The 23518-nt window shown below is 42.1% G+C and overlaps 1 protein-coding gene across 4 annotated transcripts in view; it reads left to right on the top strand.

Moving 5' to 3' along the window:
* LOC138809139 (GRAM domain-containing protein 2B) overlaps positions 1-23518 on the top strand; it is a 104144-nt gene that overhangs the window by 43799 nt on the left and 36827 nt on the right. The window contains exon 1 of one of the 4 annotated variants that reach the window (XM_069995561.1): positions 4712-4902. The exons of the other annotated variants lie outside the window; for them this stretch is intronic. Within the exon in view, the coding sequence (XP_069851662.1) occupies positions 4820-4902 (83 nt within the window). The 5' untranslated portion in view covers positions 4712-4819. Of the gene's footprint in view, positions 1-4711; positions 4903-23518 lie in introns of those variants that run through there. 4 annotated transcript variants of the gene reach the window in all.

A 23518-nucleotide genomic window follows, 5' to 3' on the forward strand; every position in this document is an offset into this window, starting at 1 on the left:
AACACAACCAAACTATATAATTTTTAGTCTTCAGATGGTTGAATCTGAGGCTGCAGAATCTGCAAATGCAGAGCGTTGGTTTTACTTTGCAAATTTTGGCTTCTCCCACTAAAATATAAGAGCTACAAGATAGACTCTGCCTGCTTTGTTTAATTCTATACAGGACTATTAGAAACGTCCATTTACCCACCTGCTCAATGACGAAGTCTATGACTATCAGGACCAATCTATTCTCTGCACTGTGGTAGCTGTTTTTCAAAGGTGGTCCCTAGTAAGCTATACCTCCTGGTCCTTACATCTTGTGTGGTTTAATCACTCTGAATGTGGACTGGCCCTGGGGCTCACCTTTGATGGTGGGAATGTAGCCCAGATAAAGCCACATGGCCTCTGATATTATCTCATGAGAAGCCTTACATTGGTATAGCAAGACATATGATCTAGAGCAAGGCCCCAAAAAGAAAAATACAATCTAACTGTACTTAGCTCACCATTCCATAAGACACCAGAGCTAGTCATATGGAGGTGCCACATGGAGAGAGTAATGCTCAGCTAGGCTAGCCCCTCTAGCTATATAAGCCAAAGCTCCACACACAGAAGTACAAAGCATCATGTATGTTTGGCTCGGTTGAGTCTTCAAAATGACTCCAACTCTGAGCTCTGACTATAACTGATAACAGACTACAAGTGACAGGCCCCAGCCGAGCCAACTGAACCCACGGACTCGTGTGTGATCATAACGAGGCTTTAAGCAGCCATATTTTCAAAATTGCAAAATGTAGCCACCAACATGGTTCTAGATTCAAATGCTTCTTCCTGGGAATTCACACCTATGGACACCCAACTGAGCTTTTCCTCAACACGTTCTCTTAGAAGGCATGTGTCCTGCCATTAATCAAATGTATCTTGGGCTCACTGGAGGCCAGGAAATCTGGGTCTTCCTCCTGTTGAAACCACTTGAATTTTGACCAAGTCACTGAACTCTCCCTGAAACTCAGGTCTCTCCCTAAGATATGACAGGGATTTGATTTTTTTTTTAATTTTGTTTAGTGTGTAGTATTCAATCCTTTCCCCAAATACAAATTAAGACAAAATGGAGCTTGGGTGGCATGGTTCACACGATAGATCTCCTGCCTGGCAAGCATGAGTTCAAACCCTGGTACCACCACCACCAGCACCCCCAAAAAAAGAGGAAAAAGAAGAGAATGCAGAAGCAGGTGGGGGCATGGAGAGGAAGGAGTAAGAAGGGAAGAAGAAAAGGATCAAGTTCTTCAGTGTTACTGTAAAGCTCTCTTTTAAACTGTTTTCATTTCTTCCCATTTCCTCCTTTGGATAATTGACCTTAATTCAGAGCAGGATTAGTCTGACCAGTGCTCCTGGCATTGTTTCATTATGAATACCACACATAGTTAAATTATGACAGAGCTTCCATGCTTCATCTTGATAAAGTCATCAACATTTTCCAAAACATCCCATGAGACAATATGCATAAAATGACAGGCATATGCAGATACTTAAGGTACTCTTATATTGACTAATAAATACACACCCTGGCATGGATCATGGATTAGGCAACTCTGTCTATAAGCAGCAGCCCCAGATCTCCACACACATTTCCAAACTCACTATTTGAACTCTGAGCCTGTGGACAGATGTACTGTGTATCTGATCAATATTAAAAACAAAACAGCCCAAGCATTTGGCAAATATTCTAAGGTATTTGAATAGATGCTTCTACTTCTGAAAAGAGTTTTCATCTGACCAAAAGTATGTCAGTAACTAGAAAAACTATCAGCTAAAACTGTTCTTTGATATTAAAAAAAAGATTCCCTGAGACCTGGAAGAAGAAATGTGTTTCTTTTTGGCACAAAATCAAAGAGCCTTCTAAAATAATTCTCTGTATTTGGTTACACCACAAACTATTCTTACCAGCTGATTGCTGCTATCTCTTAAACACTGTACTCCATTTTATTGTAATAATAACCCCAAATATAAACAAATTAGGCAATTGTTTGGCAATGTCTTTTAAACTGAAGCAACTAGGTAAAAGTATATACTTTACATTTAGCTATTTTCCCTACAAGCCCCCTCCTTTCTACCACATCATCTGTGCTTTCTCGCTTTAGCCTGTGCCATTGATGTCCTTCCAGACACTAAAGCATGAGCTTCAAGATATGGAGCAGTCTGAGTCACTCTGGCCAGCTCTTTATCAGGCATCAAAAGAAGACTGACTATGGTTTTATAAAAGGCTAACTATGGACATTCAATATAACCCAGCCGAAGTACTCTTAACTGCATATCTAGAACTGAAAGCAAGGAATCGAAGAGCAATTTAAATATAATATTCATTTGAGCATTATTCACAGTAGACACAAGGTAGAAATAATTTGAATGCCCATCAATAGATAAATGGATAAATCAAATATGGTATATGTACTATCCGCAATAACAATATATTATTTAACCAAACCATAAAATGAAAATTTTATATATGCCAAAAACAGGGATGGACACTGAAAATATTATGCTGAGAGAGAGAAATCAGACACAGCAGGAAAAACATTGGATGATTCCACTTAACATGAGTCACATGGAATAGACACATTCCTACATACAGAGTAGAAAGAAGATTACAAGGGATTAGGATTAGGCAGAAGGAGCATGGGTAATGGAAGCCATTGCTTGATGAGACTTTATGGCGGAGATGATTAAAAAATGGAGCATAGTGATAATAATTGTTTAACATTATGGATATGTTTAATGTACTATGTTGTATACTACACTGGTTTAAAATGTGTGTTTTGTATGTATATTTTACCACAATTAAAACATTTCTTTGAGGGGAGAAAATGTCAGGGGAGTGTGAGCTCAGTTGCAGAGGCACAGAAAGTTCCAGAGGTCTGAGGAGTCACTACACAGAAGTTGAGAGCACATGCATACAAATATATACACCACAGCACCACACCGCATCACATCACATAAATAATATAGACTAGGGGTGTATATTCTTAGTCTTGTTCCTAAATCTAACATTCATTTAAGGGCTGGAGGCAGGGTGCAAGGGGTTGAGCATGGTTATGGCCCTGATTTCAAACTCTAGTACTGTCAAAATAAATGAATAACAATAGCTAAAACAAAAACTGTTTCGGTTGTGTCCCAAGTGGAAAAAGTGTCTCTAATAAGTAATAGTAAGCAGGAGGGCATGAGTTTAAAACCTCTATAGCTAATTTAACTAATTAAAACGAAAGAACTTAGAGCCTCAGAGCACGTTTAGTCATTTCTTCCATTTTTTAATTTAATTTTATTGTCAAGGTGAGGTGCAGAGGAATTACAGTGACTTATGTAAGGGAGTGAGTACATTTCTTTTCAAATATTATTAGTTCCCCCCTTGTTTTTCTCCCACCACCCCCCCCCCACGTTGTAAAGTTCATTTCCAATGTATTATCTTGTGAGTATCTCTGCTCTGTTGCATTGGTTTGCACTTTGTCCTTTGTCTCACCATTTTGTTGTAACTGTTTTAAGGTTTCCAACAAGGTCTTTTATCAGTTAGGCTTACTCTCAGCTCTAGCAAACCGGAAAACCATCCAAACAAATGTTATTTGCTGTCACAAGTCATTATTTAGAACTCTGCCTGGAACAAGACGGTTCTCAAATTTTGTTATCTGGGCCTCCCTTACTCCTGTGTCTTGTACTGGGAGCGGAAAATGTGTCTCTGGTGTCCTCCCGGATTCTCCCTACTTCATTCTGATAAAAGTTACTGAACTTTCACAAAAAGAATGTGTGGACGGAATGGATGGATGTTTCGGATGCCAAACTTAACAAGGATCCAAGAAGTCAAAAGGTCGTCAAAAGGCCAGCAAGAAAGGGCATGCCTGCCCTACCCAGGCTGCGCAGAGTGAATCGGGGAGGAGAAGGCCGGGCTGGTCTCCCAAGGCGATGGGGCCTGTGGTCCCCCCCCCCCGGTGATGGGGCCCGCCACCCCGGTGACCCCTGCGGTTCCCGCATTCGATCGGAGGAACAGCAAGGCGCCGGTGGCTCGCTCCGGCAATCCTGGCTGCTCTGGAGGCTGAGATCTGAAGATGGGCGGTTCGAAACCAGCCTGCCCGGAAGAAGAGTCCCTGAGACTTCTTCTTCTGGAGCTGCGGCTCCAGTGGGTAGAGGGCCAGCCCTGAGCGGAGAGGCTGAGAAACAGCATCCGCGCCCTGCGTGCAAGCCCCGGCGCCGTGTGACTAAGTCAATGAATCCAAGTACCTAAGGAGGACAAGTGCTGGTGTGTGCAGGCACAGTCCTCCCTGAAGCAACGCCCAGCCTGGCGCCGGCTGGCCCACTCGGCCCGGTCCACTGCCTGTCTCTACAGCCCGTGCATTTGTCTTTCATTCTCCTCATTACCGATAGAGAAGAAGCTAAAGGGGAAAAGAGACAACATAGAAAATCCAACGCACCGGGAGCCGCCAACTTTATGCCTAGTTAGGCAAATGTGTCACCTGCTCAGCCAATGAGCTTCGCCCGTCAGAGAGACGAGTTCCACAGGTTTCCCTTGTCCCGCCCTCGGCCTCTCCAATTGGAGGAGACGGCTGTCGCTCGCTGCCGCCCGCCCTGTCCCTGAGCCGGGACCAATCGCGTGGTCCCGGACGTGTCCAGGTTGGCGGCCCGGCCCGGCCCGGATGCGCGCGGGGGCGGCCGGCGGCGGCGCACGGGGAGGGCGCTGCGGGGGGCGCGGCGAGGCGAAGGCGCGGCGCGGGGGCCGCCCGGTGCCTGAGCCCCGGAGGCTGGCAGCCGAGCGGCGAGGAGTCCCGGTGTGCCGACGCGGCCCCGATCCCTGATGACTGAACTACAGCAAGAAGTGGACGACACGAAGCCTGCGAAGGTGCTCGGGAAGAGGGAGAGCAAAGTCGGGCCGCCTCAGTAAGTGCTGGGTGCTGGGTGCTGGGTGCTGGGTGCTGCGACCCAGCCCGGACCGCGGGGAGCGCGTGCCGTGCGCCCGGGCCGCCTGCGCCCCAGGGCGGGGTGGGAAGGGCTTTCTGGGACCTTTCTGTGGATCCTCTGCAACCTCAGTCTCTTCCCCCATGTTCTCTCTCATGTTCTGGAACTTTTATATGGACAGTCTGTGTCCTTAGTGCCTCCCGATTCTCTCTCTCCCTCCCCCCCTCTTTCTCCCCCCCCCCAAGATTCCCAAAGGGACCCCCCCCACACACACACACCCTTATCAAAACACTATAACATGGATTTCGGTTGTTCTACTTCTTTGGGCCGTCTGGCAAGATCCGGTCGACCCTGGCTAGAGGCTGTGATAGGATTATTGCTTTCACAGGGATGTGTACATCTGGGTCCCGCTTCAGGGCTGGTGGATCTCTCTCTGTCCCCCAACGCCTTCTCTATTTCCTCTCAGGGGAGGAAACACAGTGGGATCGGAATTGTGTTTTATGTCCCTGTCCAGGGCCCGGCAACTTCCGTTGATTTCTCCACACAAACTTATTTCCCACTTCTCTGGGAGAGGGAGACCACAATCCACATAGTGTAAAACAGCACAGCAGACGCTGGATGCTGACGGTCTTCATAAAACATGTATGTGCATAATAGGGTTTGCTCCTTATTTGGCCTCTAAGATCTCTGATTTAAAAAAAAAAATTTAGAAAAACAAATCTGGTAATCACAAGGTTTAATTTCCTATAATGAAACTCAATTCTCTTCTCATGCTACTTTGATTTTTTTTTAATTTATTTTATTTTGTGTCAGTACTGGGGATTGAACTCGGGGCCTGGGTAGTTTTTCTACTCAACACTAGTGCTCTACCACTTGAGCCACAGTTCCACTTCCCACTTTTTGGTGGTTAATTGGAGATAAGAGTAACACAGACTTTCCTGCCCATGCTGGCTTTGAATTGTGATCCTCAGATCTCAGCCTCCTGAATAGTTAGGATTACAGGCATGGGCACCTGGCATTGGCTTGATTTGTTTTTATTTCAGAAATGTGACTTTTAAGTGTTTTGTATTCCCAAAGATTTTTTTAAAGGAAATAAGCATCTTTCATATATCACTATTACATTAAGCAATAATATAACCAATATCTCAGTAAGCCCAGTTTTTGTGGTATAAAGTGGTTGGGATGTCTAAAATGTTGTATTGATACGGTATACGGTCAGGAAAGGATAACAAATTCCTAAGTAGTGAAGACTCAGCTCTGTCTTTCATCATTTCTTCTAGTTGTACATAGACACTTGTATGCACAGAAGCGTACCATTGCTGTGTGCTACCAGTTTGGGCTGAAATCCTGGAAGAGCTTTGTTAGCTGTGCTGATTCATTGGCTACGTGTTCTTCCAGGGTCTCTGTCCTTCCTTTGCCTTCTGGCAATGCCAACTTACGTTCACATTTCTTACTCTTTATGAGTGGCAAAAAGTGGCCAGAAGTAACTCCCACCCCAAACCCCACATTGTAATAATGGAAATCTAAGAGGGAAGAATGACTTATAAAATAATACCTATTTTTGCACTTAATCATTCACCAGACATTCTTCTCTGAGAAAGAGGTCCGTGGACAGTGTTTTCACCATGTTACAGATGTTGAAAGTGACCGGAGCACGAAATTGCAAAAGCAAAACTAGAACCTGGGATTTAAACTCTTGGTCTAGGACTCCCTCAAGGCAATCTTTAGCTCCAGTTACACAAAACAGGTCTTTCCAACAGCTGGCATGATTGAGATGACTGGCTACTAGAGGACAGTCTGCTTAACAAGTTGTATGCATTTGCAAAGACAGTGAGACAGACACTATTTTTATCTCTGTTTTATGGATTAGAACCTTAGAAACATGGCAGAGTTATACAACTAGGTATTATCATAGAGATAATAACAGAGCAGCTGAAATTCAAGCCTAAATAGATCTTCCAACTCCACAGCAAAGTTGTTACCATGGCACCATAATATATCCTTCACTCCAGAGTTGATAGTGGCTCTTCATGGCCTGTTCTAAAACACAGGTGCCCTCTGCCAAGACTTTAAGATGCTTCATGATCTAAGATACTCGTGGACTATTCGCTTTTTCTCTTCCTTTCTTTCTTTTTTCCCCTCCTTCCCTCCCCCCTCCCCCCCTCCCTTCCTCCCTTCCTTCCTTTCTTCCTCCCTTCCTCCCTTCCTTCCTTCCTTCCTTCCTTCCTTCCTTCCTTCCTTCCTTCCTTCCTTCCAGGGTTGAATTCACAGCCTTGAAGATATCCTACTGTTTGAACCACACTCCCAACTCTACCTTTTTTCTTACTATTACTCTACATGTACATCTTATAGACAAGCAATCATACTAGTAGCGCTGTAGTGTGTCCATTGCCACATTATTTGTAGTAGCCAAGGTGTATTCATCAGTGGATGGATGTGGAACGTAGGCATAAGGGTGTCATGTAAATGTCCTCTATTCAAGTTCATGTTATTCTGTCATTTGTGACATACACCTATAGGACCTTATGGTAGGTGAAATAAGCCAGGCGTTGAAAAGCAAAAACCACATAATTTCGCTTCTGTGTAGAATCTAAAAGGGTTGATCCCGTGTAAGCAGAATGATGGGAAGGGGTGGGGAGTTGTTGGTCACGCCTCAGGTGCATGGCAGAGATTGGGTTAGAGATCTGGTGCACAGCAGCATCACTAAGTACAGGCAATACAATGTATATTTCAAAAGAGTAAATTTCAAATGTCTTATTAAAAGTGTTACATAAGTGGGTGTCAGTAGCTTATGCCTATAATCCTAACTACTCAGAAGGCTGAAATCTGAGAATAGAGGTTTGAAACCAGCCTGAGCAGACAAATCTATGGGATTGTTACCTAAAGCCAGCCTGGGCAAGAAAGTCCTTGAGACTCTTCTCTAATAAACTACTCAGAAAAGGCTAGAAGTGGTGCTGTGGCTCAAGTGGTAGAGCAGTAGCTTTAAGCAAAAGAAGTACAGGGACAGTGCCCAGACCCCAAGTTCAAGCCCCAGGATTGTCAAGAGGAAAAAAAAAGAAAGAGAAGAAAGTGAGGGAGGAAGAGGAAGGGGGATGTTGTTAATTGACTCTCACAGTGTGGTTCTATATCTTGTGAATGAAGTTTCAGGCACTGAGTAGTGATATTTCTCTTCTTACTAGAGTTAATGATCCTCTGCTGATCTATGTATGCAGGTGGGTGGTGTCTTAAAGTTCATATAGATCAGGTGTATGGAAAAATATTTGAGATTTTTTTTAATTATGGCTTCCATCTTGCGTAATGAGTTCGAACTGGGAAGAACCTCAGAAATGTAACAATTTTTGTGTCCTCTACCATTAAGCATTTTTTTGTGTGTAAATATGCTGGTACTTGAGTTTGAATTCAGAGCTTTGATCTTTAGCTCTAATTTCTTGCCCACAGCTAGTTCTCTACCATATGACCCACACCTCCAGCTCAGCTTTTTTGCTGGTTATTTGGGGATGGAGTCTCTTCCAGACTCTTCTGCCCACACTGGCTTCAAGTCATGATCCTCTAAATCTCAGCTTTCTGAGTAGTTAGGATTACAGGTGTGAGCCGCCTATGCTCAGTTTCTTAAGGATTATTATCTGAAGCAATTTTTTAGGATAAGTATTTTGGAATCCCTAGTATGTCAGGCTATAAAAGTTGTTTTGTAAATTGAGTTATTGTATGCAGAATGATGAAAAACACTAATTCTTCATGACAACTTTATCACTATATTGCTTCTATAATTCATTAGAAAATTGCACCTCATGAACCTCTTAATATTGTGTTGGATATCATATATGATATATAATGTGGTCTGCTAAAAGCCTATACAAACCTTGGAAAAGATAGTTCTCCCACTCTGCTCCTCTTTAAAAAAGAAATTCGATTGTATGCAAAATTGAATTCATTTTGAAATGGCATTCATACATTTCTAACACTTGTATGAATCTTTTTCAAGGATTTCACAAAGAATCATAACACTTTTTCTCAGATTCTAAAATCACCAAATATCAGACCTTTCCTCAGAACCTAAGAGATGAGAGTTAAAAGACACTGTCAACTAAGACAGAGGAAGAAGTTGGTCATTGATAAGGACTATAGAGATCTGACCATCTGCTCTGCTGACATTAAATAGTTTTGTGCATTTGGGAACATCAGTTAGCAGTGTGAAGAGATAGCAGGATAAGAAAGATAAGAAGAATGCAATAGAAGAAAAAATGGTTAGTTTTGACATTTGATCTTTCAAAGAAGACTCTAGATAGTGCCAAGAGGCACATTAAGATTTAAACTAAGTGAAGTAAATTTGCTTTTACATATATACATATGACTGGTAGGTACCATGTCCACCACATTTTATATACAACAGAGACAGAGTAACTTGCTCAATATCCTAACAGCTACTGGAAGCTAAATTTCAATGGCAGGAACACTAATCTGAACTAGCATCTAAAATCATTATACAAGCTCATTAAAGAAGAACATGGATGCAAAAGATACAATACCACCTTTTTTTTTTTTTTTTTGGTCAGTCATGGGGCTTGAACTCATCCTGGGCACTGTCCCTCAGCTCTTCAGCTCAAGACTAGTGCTGTACCACTTGAGCCACAATACCACTTCCAGTTTTCTAGTAGTTTAATGGAGGTAAGAGTCTCACAGACTTTATTGCCCATGCTGGCTTTGAACCATGATCTTCAGATCTCAGCCTCCTGAGTAGCTAGGATTACAGGCATGAGCCACCAGTACCCAGTTCAATACCACCTATTAAATGTCTAGAACACTTTTTTGTACTGGTACTGAGGCTTGAACTCGGGTTTTGGGTGCTGTTCTCTAGGTTTTTTTGCTCAAGACTTTACCACTTGAGCCACAACTCCACTTCCAGCTTTTTGCTGGTTAATTGGAGACAGGAATCTCATAGACCTTTCCTCCCAGGCTGGTTATGAACCACAGTCCTCAGGTCTCAGTCTCCTGAATAGCCAGGATTACAGACATGAGACACCAAGAACTAGCAGAACTTTTCATTAACATTTTTCCAGTTATGAAATGAAAGCACACTTCCATTCTATAATTGTAACATGGGAAGGATTTTGGTATTCTTTAAAAAATAAAACTAGTTGTCAGTTGAGCACTGGTACTTTGCTCTGCGTTTGTAAGCACATGTACCGCTTCAGGTATATTCATCTGATAGAAGAGAAGTGAGTTTTTTCAGTTTGTGTTTCATATCTTGATCTATATAATACTTGCTCACAAATTCCAAATGTCTAAAACCATCCTTGGAGCTGAGAACCAGAGGCTCATGCCTGTAATTCTAGCTACCAAAGTTCAAAGCCAACCCTGACAGGAAAGTCTGTGAGATTCATCTCCAGCTGACCAACAAGAAGCTAGAAATGGAGATATATCTCAAGTAATAGAGCACCAGCCTTGAATGTAAAAAAACTAAGGGACAACTAAAGCCCTAGTATCAGCCCAGAAGTAGTTGTACACAGAAGTGCACAGAGAGTTTGTATAAAGGAATATGACTGATTTGTTTTAGAAAGCATGTGATTGTTTTCTGTTTAAAAATGGTCACCAAAGGAACCCAAGAACTTTTCCAACAATGCCATAATTGCACAGAATCTGGAAATTCGTACTGTGTTATTTTCAAAGCCTAGAGCCGACCGACCGTGAATACTCATTGGATTGGCAAGTCTTCTTTGAAAGTTAATTGGGGCTTTGGAACCAGCCTGAAGCTGTTTGAAGCCAAATTTAGTGAATAAAAATAGTTTGAATACCTAGGAACCTCTCTGTGAAAGAGATCATTTTTGATCAGAAACAAAATGTGATTATAAAATAACAAGGCAGCTTTTGGCAGTACTTACAAACTCATTCTACACTTTCCAATCAGCATTTATTATCTTGAAACCTCATTATGAAAACAACAAATCTTTATGGTTTATTACTCTGTTCTAAAATCATTTTAGTGCTTATAATATACTCAAGTAGATGTTGATGTAGCATAAGCATTAAAACAATGCTTATATAAATAAAGCAATGCTTATATAAACCTTTTTCCTTTAGAAGCATATTTTGTGTATTTTAGAAAATATAATTTTGGGAAAAAATATCCCTGAGTTAATACAGTAAAACTTCAACAATCACCGTTATCTTGTATTGCCTTCTATTTTATTGTACATACTGGGAATTACATTTGTGTGAAAATTACATTATTTTTTGTTTTGTTTTGTTTTTTGTTGGTCGTGGGGCCTGAACTCTGGGCCTGGGCGCAGCCTTTCAGCCCTTCAACTCAAGGCTAGCTCTTTATCACTTGAGCCACAGCACCACTTCCAGCTTTTTCTGCTTATGTGGTGCTGAGGAATCGAACCCAGGGTCTCGTGCATGGCATACAAGCACTCTACCACTGAAACATCTTCCCAGCCCCCTACATTATTTTTTTTTAACTTTTCCTCTCCTATGTTGGTTTTATACAAGACGCTCTTTTCTCATAGCATGTGAGGCACTACTTTTTAGTATTACTATTTATTAATTAATTTATTTATTTATTTATTTAGTGTCAGTACTGGGGCTTCAGCTCAGATCCTCAGACTCTTAGCTATTTCACATAAGTGGCAGAGCCACTTGATCTACAATTTTATTTGTATTAACTTTTTAGTGTTGGTATTGGTGGTAAGAGTCTCTTAGATATGCCTGCCCAGGCTGGCTTCACACTAGGATCCTCAGAGCTCAGTCTCCTTAGTAGCTAGGATTACAGGCATGAGCCACTAAGGCACTCACTACTCTAGACTTTGTCATATGGTAAGTATCAATTATTAGCATCAAGCTTTCCACTTCTGTCCTAAGTGTCACCTCTAGTTAACATCTACTAACTGATGTATACTTCTCTGGTACGCTTACCTGCCAATAAGGACAAGCGTGTGTGTGTGTGTGTGTGTGTGTGTGTGTGTGTGTGTGTGTGTGTGTGTGTGTGTGTGTGTGTGTGTCTGGTATGCTTACCTGCCAATAAGGACAAGCGTGTGTGTGTGTGTGTGTGTGTGTGTGTGTGTGTGTGTGTGTGACGCTTACCTGCCAATAAGGACAAGCGTGTGTGTGTGTGTGTGTGTGTGTGTGTGTGTGTGTGTGTGTGTGTGTCCCAAGCCCCGAGGACTGATCCTAGGCCTTGAACTCAGTCCCTGAGCCTTTTTGTGCCCAAGGCTAGTGCTCTACTACTTGAGCCACAGTGTCATTTTTCTGAGTAGTTTATTGGAGATAAGAGTATCACGGACTTTCCTGCCCTGTTGGGCATCAAACCACAATCCTCAGATCTCACCCTCTTGAATAGCTAGGATTACAGATGTGAGCCACTGTTACCTGGCTTTGTTTCTCTGCTTTCGACTTGGTCAGAGTAGATTCTGTAGACCTGCCTTTACATAGCCATTTTAATTGGAATCTGTTAACCCTACACTATTCGGTAGCTTCTATGTGTTGTCTCCACTCTTTTTTGATCCAGTGTAATTCTCCAAGCATTACCTAGCCTCCTCTGCTTTGGAAACAGAAGGCTAAGTGATACATATGGGGCATTTTAGGAGCGTGGGACACACACACACACACACACACACACACACACACACACACACACACACACACACACACACACACACACACACACACACACACACACACACAGTTGTCATCAAATGCTCTGGGAACAGAGCTATAGATCTTCTGGCTCTCTTAGGATGATCTTAGGATCTTTAAAGTGTTAGGTTGATGGATAAGAAAGAAAATACAATCCCATGCAGAGAGAAGAACAAGGTTAGTATGCTTGATGAGGATTTAGGGCTTCTGGAGATTATACCGATGGGGCTAGATGATCCAGTGAAGTGTGAAGGGGACAGGGAACTTAGAGCCTGGCCAGCATGCTCTTCCTGGCTCTGCTTCACTTGTGGCTTTGGCCACCAACTCATTGACACTTGGAGGAAATCATTCTAGTCTCAGTCTTCAGTTTCCTCTCTGTAAGAAGAGAGGAGGGAGTGATCTGATTTGTTAGGTCCTTTCCAGCCAGCAAAGCACCAGCCTTTGAAGAAACTGCCCTACTGCCTTGTGATCTCCTATCACCTCTGGGTAAAAAAATTGTATTTGCCTGAACAAACTGAGGGAGGCTTTTTATTTTTTTACTTTTTATCTTATTTTATTTTAATTAACTTATGAGCTAAGGAGCACTGTCCCTTAGCTTTTTTTGCTCAAGGCTGGTACTCTACCACTTGAGCCACACCTCCAGTTCCAACTTTTTGCTAGCTTCAAATCATGGTCTTCAGATCTCAGCCTCCTAAGTAGTTAAGATTCAGGTGTGAGCCACTGGCGTCTGCCAAGCTTTTAAAATACATGTGGAATTGTGACTTTCATGATTTAGCCTCTTGATTTATTTACTTACTTACTTTTTTCTGTACTTAAATTTACACCTCTATAAGGCAGGACTGCCACTGGAACAAACCTAGACTGTACTCTTACAAATTTACAGATATGTGCAGTGCATTCAGACTATTTAACTTGGCCACAGTGCTTGCTGCACTAGGCAGAGTAGACATGCCTAATCAAGGAACTTAATTAAAATCTGTAATGCACATGGGGCCCGCATCCATTATCCACATTTAAGATCTGAAAACCATCATTACTTTATACTTGAAAACAATAAAATTTAAGATTAAGAAGCTCTTTTTTCTCAAAATTCAAATTAGGGAAATGCTAAGGGCTCCTAGCTATTCACTTCAACTTAATACTTATAATAGCATTTTGGTATACTTAAAGTACATATATTTGGTATTTGTCCTGCACTCAAACCATATATCAGTATGATTTTTTTCTTTTAGTTGTTTATTGTAAAAGTGTTGTACAGAGGGGTTGCAGTTACATAAGTCAAGTAATGAGTAGATTCCTTTTTGAACAGTGTCACCTCTTCCCTCATCTTCTCCCAGTTTTTTCCCTCTTCCCCACCCACGAGTTGTATAGTTCAACATAGTGTCTAGTGAGTATCATTGTGCATTTGTTTACTCTTTGTCCCTCCAGTTCTGTGCTCTCCCTTACTCTCCCCAAAACATAAACTTACATAGAAGACAAAAGATGCAGAAATAAAGAACAGTGACAAAGAAAAAAAAAAGCAAAATAAAAAACCTCATTTCCATTTCAGTATAATTCGTTAATTATGTATTTTTTTCACTGCTACGTAAACACGTTTGAAATTGTATATATTAATGGGATGCCATGTGTGGTTTGACTATATACAATATATATAATATTTCGATCAGGCTAAACACATCTGTATGCTCCAACATTTATTATTTCTTTATGGCAAAACTAAATTTAGAGTCCTTATTTCTAGCCTTTTGCAATTTGCAGCACATTATTATTAGGAATAGTTTACTACACAGTGCAGTATCACACCAGAACCTCCTACTCCTGTCTACCTATAACTTAGTGCCCACTGATTAACTCTTCCCCCCTCCCTCTTTCTCTGTTCTTCACTGCCTCTGGTAGCCATCATCAGTCTATGCTCATCTTCTGGAATCAATCCTTTAGATTCTGTATATAGGCGAGGTCCTGCTGCCTTATTTCACTTAACACAATGTCCTCTGAGTCTGTTCATGCTGCAGATGACCAGGTTTTATTGTTTTTATGGCTGAATAGAATCCTATGGTATATGTCTACCACATTTTCTTTATCCATTTATCTTATTTCTATTTGTTTGGGGCTGTGAATAGTACTACAGTCAACATGGGAATGTTAACACCTCTTCAACATATTGGTTACATTTACTTTGGTTGAATACCCCCAAGTGGAATTGTTGAATTGCATGGTATTTCTAGTTAACTTTAATTTTGGGGGAACCTCCATACAGTTTTCTAAAATGGTTACACTAATTTAAATCACAACCAATAGCATACAAGGGTTCCCTTTTCTACACATGTACCTGAGGAAGTTTTGTATTAAGCCCTCTTTGAGAGACAGAGACAGAGAGAGAGAGAGAGAGAGAGAGAGAGAGAGAGAGAGAGAGAGAGAGAGAGAGAGAGAGAGAGAGAGAGCGCTGAGAAACAACCTGGTGATTAGAGAATTTGTTCTACTAGAACATAAAATATATAAAACTGATTGGCAATACACAGGGCAGGGACAGTAAGCTGCAGGAAGATGATTGAAGAAGGCATCTTAGGAAATGGAGAGGAGCTGAAGCTGATTCCTAAAATCAGGTATTAGAACTCATCGAAGGTATTTTCTTCAGTGTTAGGATGCAGTCAAGTTTGAGTATTTAAGAAAAGACTCACATGGCTCAATTTAGGATAGAAATTGTTCGAAAACAGTGCGGGAAGTAGGCATTAGCTGGCTGTGAAATAACTCATGTGAGATTATTTTGCTAGGAGAAATTGGGGCAAATAGGTTTGAGAAATTCTGACGAGAGAACAATCTGAAGAATGAGGTGATGGGTTAGATTGATAGAGGAGAAACTGAGGCACTCTCCTGCCAGGGGCTGCGCATATGAACGCCAAGACATAGAAAGTAAAGGTGGTGAGCATCACAAAGAGTTGCCTTGTCTGAAAGTAGAGATTAGGAGATGGAGGTGATCACTGGAAGATAGATTTGGGGACTCTTAGCCTAGGGGTAGTAGTTAAGATGATGAGACTGGATAGAATTTCCAATGAAGAGAAGAATAGGAAAACAGAGAAAGAACCTTGGAATGAGCCTATGTTAAAATGAAGATCAAAAAGGCCACGGGGAGTAAAACACAAAATAAAAGCATGTCATGGAAAAACAGACAAGGTAAGGAGAATCTGAAGAGATAGCCAACCATTGGAGATACCACCAGAAATGCTCCTGGCATTTAGTGGTATAGAAATCACTGGTGAACTTTGGGATTGTAGACCTTGAAGCCAGGCTGCCATTGGCTGGGTTATGTGGCAATGGGAGAAGCAGTCATGTCCATGTAGACAGTGGTTTAGAGTCTTCACAGCTTTGTAGACAGCAGTCTTCAGAGTGTGGCTAAGAAGCAAAAGAAAGAGGAGGTAACTGGGACAGTGAGGTAAGTGGACAGTTTTGATTTTTAAGTCTGCGAACCTATGTATAAACTAGGAGAAGGAGTGGATGGTAGATCTAATAGCTGGTGGATCAAGCCCAGAAATATCAGCAAATGGACTGGGGCATGAATGAGAGGGAGAGAGCTTAACTTCTGAAACCAGAGAGATGGATAGACATAGATGTGGTAGGAGCAGACACAGAGCTGTGGGTCAGGAGGAGACCCGTGGTGATCTCATTTGAAGACTTCAGATTTCATTCTTCTTAGTGTAATCGTGGCATAGCTCCTTCACAGGGATAAGCTGCGTTTGGATAGGCGCTGGAGAGGTGAGGAGAGTGTTTTTAGTATGAATTCAGGAAGCGGGAGAGGACGGTGTCCAAGAGCCTTTGAGGGTCCAAATAGCAGCAAAGGACCCGATCTGCCAGAGGACTGTACATTTTTTTCCCCTTTCAGCCTACTTAGAATCCAGGATCTATAAGGTAACAGGACTTTGAGCTAATCTGGTGGCAAGGGGTACTATGCTGATTGGACATCAGATGACTGGAATGACTGGAAACAGAGCAGTCAGTCACATGTGTGGCCCCAGCTGCCTCCAGGAGGAAGTCTTCGAGTCAGAAGGGTCTAGAAGGACACAGAAATACGAAGGACTCATGTCTGTCTCTGAGGCCAAAGAGCATAGAAGGTGAGAGTGGGTGGTGATTGCAAGATTAAGTGAACAGAGACAGGCCGTGGGGACATTACAGTACGGGACAAAGGATCACCATATGGAGCAATCTACGCCATGGTACAGCCACACTGTGATGTAAAGTGATCTCTGTGGTGAAGAGTAAAGGTCACAGTCGTTAGATGTCAGAATTCTAAAACAAGGGAAAGTATGTCAGAGGGCAGAAAAATAAAGGCAGCTCAGATCAGGGCAATGAGTGGGAGGCTGGACTTTCTTCACATTCAAGTTAAGTAGAGGTAGAAATGTGTTACGTAGTTTTTATTAAACCCAAGTTTACAAAAGCAGTTAAAAACAAGAAAATTTAGTAAGTTGACCGGTTAATAGAAAAATTATAAATTTCAAGTATCTTCCTTATCAACAGTAACAAGTAAAAAAATAAAATTGGAGCTGGGCACCATGGCTTACACCTGTAATCCTAGCTACTTTAGGAGGCTGAAATCTGGAACATCAAAGCCAACCCAGGCAGATCAATCCCATAAGATTCCATCTCAGTTAATCAGCAGAATGCAAACTGGAGGTATGACACAATTGTAAAGCCCTAGCCATAAGCAAGAAAGCTGAGTGAGAGCAAGTGTGGCCAACATAAATTTTTAATAAAATGAATAGGAAGTACATTCAAACAATCAAAAATATAAAAGACCAAGAAGTAAATTTAATAGGGTGTAAAGTAAAACAGCATACCTACTAAAGAATAAATGAAGATGTTAACCTTCTTCCAAAGACAAATTGAGGGCTGGGAAGGTGGCTCAGTGGTAGAGCGCTTGCCTTGCATGCTTGAGGCCCTGGATTCCATTCCTCAGCACCACATAAGCCAAAAAAAAAAAAAAGGCAGAAGTGGCACTGTGGCTCGAGTGGTAGAGCGCTAGCCTTGAGCTGAAGAGCTGAGGGACAGCGTCCAGGCCCAGAGTTCAGGCCCCACGACCGGTCCCCCCCCAAAAAAAAAAAGAAAATTGAATATAAAAGTGTTCCTCAAATTTATAAATTTAGTGCAACTCCAAACAAAATCTCAGACTCCTGAGAAAACAGTATGGAATGATCCAGATTCTTCTCAAACAGCAAGGTATTCCGGAATAGCCAGATCAAATCTGAATGATAGCAAGATAGTCTTGCAACTTATCACAGTAAATGTACCTTACTGAAGGTCCAGAAAAAAAAATCCAAAACTCTCTGGAGATATTTTCAAATCTGATGGGTTTGCCCACAGATTTGAAGCAATTGGTAAACCAACCAGGAAAAAACTTAAATTGGAAACCTATTTTCTTCATAATTACAGTAAATTCCTGACATCACACATTTAAACACAAAATAAACACATAGAAATACTAGAAGAAAGCAAAAGCCACTATAATCTTGAAGTAAGAAGTTTTACTTCCATGTGACTTAAATGTAGAAATTACAAAAGGAAAAATGAATAACGTTGACACAATTTAATACCTGGGCATCAATGGTCCACACCTATAATTTCTGCTATTTGGGATGCTGATGTAGCTAGCCCAGGCAAGAAAGTCTGTGGGACTCATATCTCAATGAACCAACAAAAAAGCCAGAAAAGGAGTTGTTACTCAACTGGTAGAGCATTAGCCTTGAACACAAAAGCTCTAGCACAGCACCTAGGACTTGAGTTCAAGCCCCAGGAGTTTAATAAAAACATACAATTTAATATATTCTTCTCCTTAAGCTTGGATGCCTAGTATTATAGAAAATACTGGTGTGTTTTCAACACTAAGACAGTGTTATTAACTGGGATTATTTGAAATGTAATAGCATGAAGATAATGTCCACTGTTTGAATCATTAACCCTGAAATTGGGTCTTAGGTCATAGGATGAAGTTAAACAGGCAGACAGCATTGGACTGTGAGCTGTGAATTGCTCATTATAGACTCCTCCCCTGTGAGTGTTAAGGAGGAAGCAGGCTCTGGGAACTTTTCCCAAGTTCATTCAGAGCCACCCCTCTCTGTTGTCATCCTCACAAAGCTCCATTTTATGTTCTTTATCTTATATAGTGTTCAGATTATATACAGGTATTCGAAGGACAGTCATTGAGGCCAGACACTGTCCCTGAGCTTTTGTGCTCAAGGCTAATGCTCTACTTCTTGAGCCACAGCTCTACTTCTGGCTTTTATATTTTGGAGGGAGAGGGGTGGTTAGTTGGTAGGATTAGTTAATTGGAAATAGGAGTCTCAGAAGAGTTTTCTATCCAGGCTGACTTTGAAACATGACCATCAGATCTCAGCGTCCTAAATAGCTAGGATTATAGGCATGAGTCACTGGTGCCTGGCCCAACTTTTCTTCTTTTCCATAGTTTTCATATGGAGGTCATTTATTTAATCACAATGCATGGGAAAACCATTAGACAAAATGTGGCCTGCAACAAATATTTCACAATTTCCATTGTAATGGATAATTATAAAATGTGAAACAGACAATATATGCAGTTCTAGTCAGAAGAGCTCCCCAATGGATTTCCATAGAAATACATGAACCCGCTTGTTACAGATGCATAAAATGTACTTCTGAATTTCAGGTGTTTCATTGAGAAGGAGAAATATGACAGATAACTATAATGGTGGCTACAAGATTGTATCTGCTCAAATCTTTGTTTTCTAGCACTGAAAAGTTTTAAATCAAACTTTTTGTCTGGCTAAAACAACTTGTTTTAGTGTATTTGTGTTGTCTTTATAAAACACACAACTAAATTTTACAACAGCATTGTAAAATCCTAAGAGGAATACTTATTCTTCCTAATGTGTATGTAAGACACTTACATACAAACAGAAGGGTTTACTATTGAACAGAAAAATTATCTAAGCCATGAATACTAGGCAAACCAAAGCTAGGGAGGATTTGATACTTCATTAACCAACTGACCTCTCATTTCATCTTCGCCACCTTCTTCATCTGAATGTTAATTATTTACGTCAGTCATCGTTTTGAAACAAACTCAGTCAAAACCCTATTGTAGGTGCATTTTTCAAACTATATTTATGTTATGATAAATTCACCACTCCTTTCCAGCTTCCCTTAGAAAATTGCTGGGTGGAAAAAGCAAAACAATCCATTCTGTTCCCACTTGGCCTAAAAATCTTGGCTTTGTTGGTACTCAGATCACTGCTTCCAAGACTTCTGAGGGTGGAAAAAGACTTGAGAAGGTCTTAAGTCAGGCTCAGGAGTGCATGGTAGCACGCCTGCCTCCCAGCCCCAGGGGCTTCTCACGTGTGGAGGGCCTCTCTCCGAGAAGAGTCCACAGACCGTTGATCATAGGGTCTAAGCACAGCGTATAATCAACAAACAGTTCCAAGAGCGGGAAGCTTCCTTTTCAGAGGACTGAATTATATATAGCAAGGGACTGGACTGGACTGTGTGCCTAGAACTCCATATTTTGTTTCAAACCCTTATGGTGCTGCTTCTTCAGATGGGTTCAGAGCTATATTCAGGTCTACCAAGTTGGGAAGCCAGATGAGCACTTCTGTGTGAAAGCCCAGGTAGTCCTGAGTGTGGGCTTGATGGAGTGTCTGCGCTCACATTCTTTTAGAACTTTCCACTGGGTAGAGGATGGGGGAGCTGCAGTGGTGCGAGGCACAGACAGGATACAGCTTTGGCTCCATCCTCCCACCTAGAGTCATGGTGATGCCTTTCTGTTTACTTAGATATTTTCTGTTTACAATTATAACTCACTTCATGCTGAGACCTGCAACTGGGAATCTCCCGTCAGCACCCAGCCATTGAGATTTGGGGATATCATTTTTGTTTCTTCCCTTCTCGAGGATAGCTAGAGCCATAGGGCGCCAGAGAAAAGGGGCCCTGGTCCCCGGTGACATCAAAGTGAGTACTTCCTGCTGTGTAAGCAACAGCAGCCTGGGGACTAGTGCAGGAAATGGGGCCCCAGCCGCATACAGGTTCCCAGATACCCAGCCCTTTGCCTGGAGAGGCTTTAGTCCACTCTAGTCCTAAATCCTACTACATAGAGCTAGATTGCACTCACTTTTTAATGTCAGTTATAATAACCTGCCCCACTGATAGCTCACATCTGTAATCCTAGCTACTTGGGAGGCTGAGGATCATGGCTCAGAGCCAACCCCAGCAGAAAAGTCCAAAATATTACATCTCCAATTAACCATTAAAAAGCCAGCAGACGGGCTGTGGTGGCTCACACCTGTAATCCTAGCTCCTCAAGAGGCTGAGATCTGAGGATGGCGGTTCAAAGCCAGCCTGAGCAGGAAAGTCCGTGAGACTCTTATCTCCAGTAAACCGCCAGAAACCTGGAAGTGGCGCTGTGGTTCAAGTGGTAGAGCGCTAGCCTTGAGTTCAAGAGCTGAGGAATAGCACCCAAGCCCAAAATTCAAGCCCCATGACTGGCAAAAAAAGCCAGGCTGTGGGCATGGCTGAAGTGGTAGAGTCTCAGCCAAGGAAACAAGCCAGGTGAGAGTGCAAGGTCCTGAGTTCAAGTCCTGGTACTGGCATATACATGTGCGTGCACGCGTGCGCGCGCGCGCGCGCACACACACACACACACACACACACACGGAGAGTCTGTTTTCTGGAGAACAATTGGACAGTCACTCCATATCGGGCATCTCTGTGACACAGGCTGTGGGAAGGAAGTCCTGGAGTGGAGACAGGAAAGCTCAGGATCTTCATCAGACAATGCATCATGACACACGTCCTGTATGAAGATGCCACTCCCAGCTCCAGCATTAAGACTGTCCTTAAGTCAGACACTTGTCATAAAACAAAGACTCTTCTAGAGCCTTTTCCATTTCCGAGAAGGAGGAAAGTGAAGAAAAGTATATTTAAACATGGCTCTTTAGATTCTAAAAGTCCAATGCAGGAAGGTGTGGTGGCGCCCTCCAGCAGGAACGCTGAGATCATCCAGCCATAACCCAGAGCTGTAACCCGTCCTCCATGACGGAGGTCCAGTCCGTCCTGGGAGAGGACTGGTGGAGCTGCTTCACTGGAAATGTTCCTTCTCCACCCAGCACCTTCAGGGAGTCAGTCTGGTGCCTTAGCCCAAGTGCCTTCTAGTTCAGTCTCTGAACTACCCTTCAGCGATTTAAGGTCTAAGCCAGAGAAAGATAAGCAAATGACAGCCCCACACAGTAAGCTTCTATGAGAGTCAGACCTTCTACGGAACAGGGTTGGAGCCCCTAGACTTTCAGCCCTCAGGGCCCAATGGAGTGGAGCAGTCATCTTTAAGAATGTGACTTCAGCCAGAGCTAAACCTTGAAGGACATGCCTGGCTTCCAGACGCACTCACTACACAAGAGCAGGCAGAGCCATCCCAGGTCGAGTCCTGAGCAGAAAGCATGACAAGAGTCTAGACCTAAGGCAGCCAGAGGTATGGCTCAGTGGTAGAGCTGCTACCTCACAAGTGTGACCCTGAGCTCAAATCCCAATACTGCCAGACAATCACACCACCCTCTGAAGAGGCAGCGGCTTGCAGAACAGCCATTTGCTGGACTCCTCAGCTTCACCAGAGAAAACCACAAAGGCTTGAAGCGGGTGAGGGGATTCATTGGCAGGTGCATACTGTGACCTCATCTGCGTTTGTGGTGTCCTCTTTCTTGAAGATCCCAGGGCAAAGTGATCTTTTCGGGAAATAAAAGGAGACATTGTCTGACTCAGGAGTGAGAGGGGCAGTGAGTGATCCAGACAAAACATTTGAGACCCTAACTAAGTCAACCAAACGAGAGAAAGGAGGAGAGTTAACTAGAAAAATACCAAGGAGGCAGGTATCTGATTGGGTCTTGGTGAGGAAGTGATAGGCTAAGTCTGAGAGTAGTGCGAGCCTGCAGTCTCCAGGATGGCAGCTTTATGGTCTCTCAAAGCTCTCATCTGACTGTGTGCCTCAAAAAGTGCACAAATTGCAGGGTAATAGCAAAGCACAATGCAAGGAAAAGTCCTCTGGGAAACCCTGTAGGAAGGAGTGGGAAGAAAGAAGGAAGAGACAGAGGAAAAAGTTTTGCAAGACTGCATGTGTCGTATAGCCAATAGAGAAATGAGTTTCTGTGACAGGAAACATAAAGGATGTCGAGTAAAACTGAAATCTGTTTAGAATCTGTTTATTTCCTTGAACAAAGGTGCCAGCTGTCTAGTATAAATTACTGGACTAAATATTAAAAAGTTTTTAACAACAGTGAGGAATTATCACTAATTCTGCAATTATTCTGTGTCTTGCATGCATGTACAAATTATAATAACATTTTACTGTTACATTATGTGATGAGATACAGAATAACTATATTATTGACACTAGTATGTACCAAGAAACAGGTAAATTCTAGGGAAAAACCTGACTCAAAAGTAATTACATTTCTTAGGGCACTTATGTTAGCATTTATTAAATTTGTAATTTTGTAATTTGAAATAACAAAAGGCTCTGTCTTAATTTCTGTCATAGGATAGGAGTGACTGCTATTTTTCTAAATATGTTTGATTTAGAAGTATTTTGCTTTGATTAAATCAAAGCCATTGGTGCAGAACTGTCTTCTCTAATATTTAGGTAAAGCGCTTTTTAAGACACAACATTGTGGAAAGGAAAGGTGGCTTCAGTAGTAGAATTGAGCTTTGAGTGAAGAAGCCAAGTGAGAGCGAAAGGCTCTGAGTTCAAGCCCTGCTGCTGGAAAAAAAAAATGTGGGGGAGAAGAAACATTGCCTCTTTTCAAGGTTGAATTTGTTCATTTTACTTTTGCTTCGCTTGTGTTTATTGTTCATGTGTGGACATATTTTTTATACCGGTTCTTGCTGTATTGCTTAGGGTAACTACAAACTCCTGGGCTTAAGCAATCTTCCTGCCTCAGCCTCCCAAGTAGCTGAGACT

This window comes from Dipodomys merriami, unplaced genomic scaffold (assembly GCF_024711535.1).
Source record: "Dipodomys merriami isolate MVZ:Mamm:240054 unplaced genomic scaffold, mDipMer1.0.p SCAF_487, whole genome shotgun sequence".
Taxonomy (NCBI): domain Eukaryota; kingdom Metazoa; phylum Chordata; class Mammalia; order Rodentia; family Heteromyidae; genus Dipodomys; species Dipodomys merriami.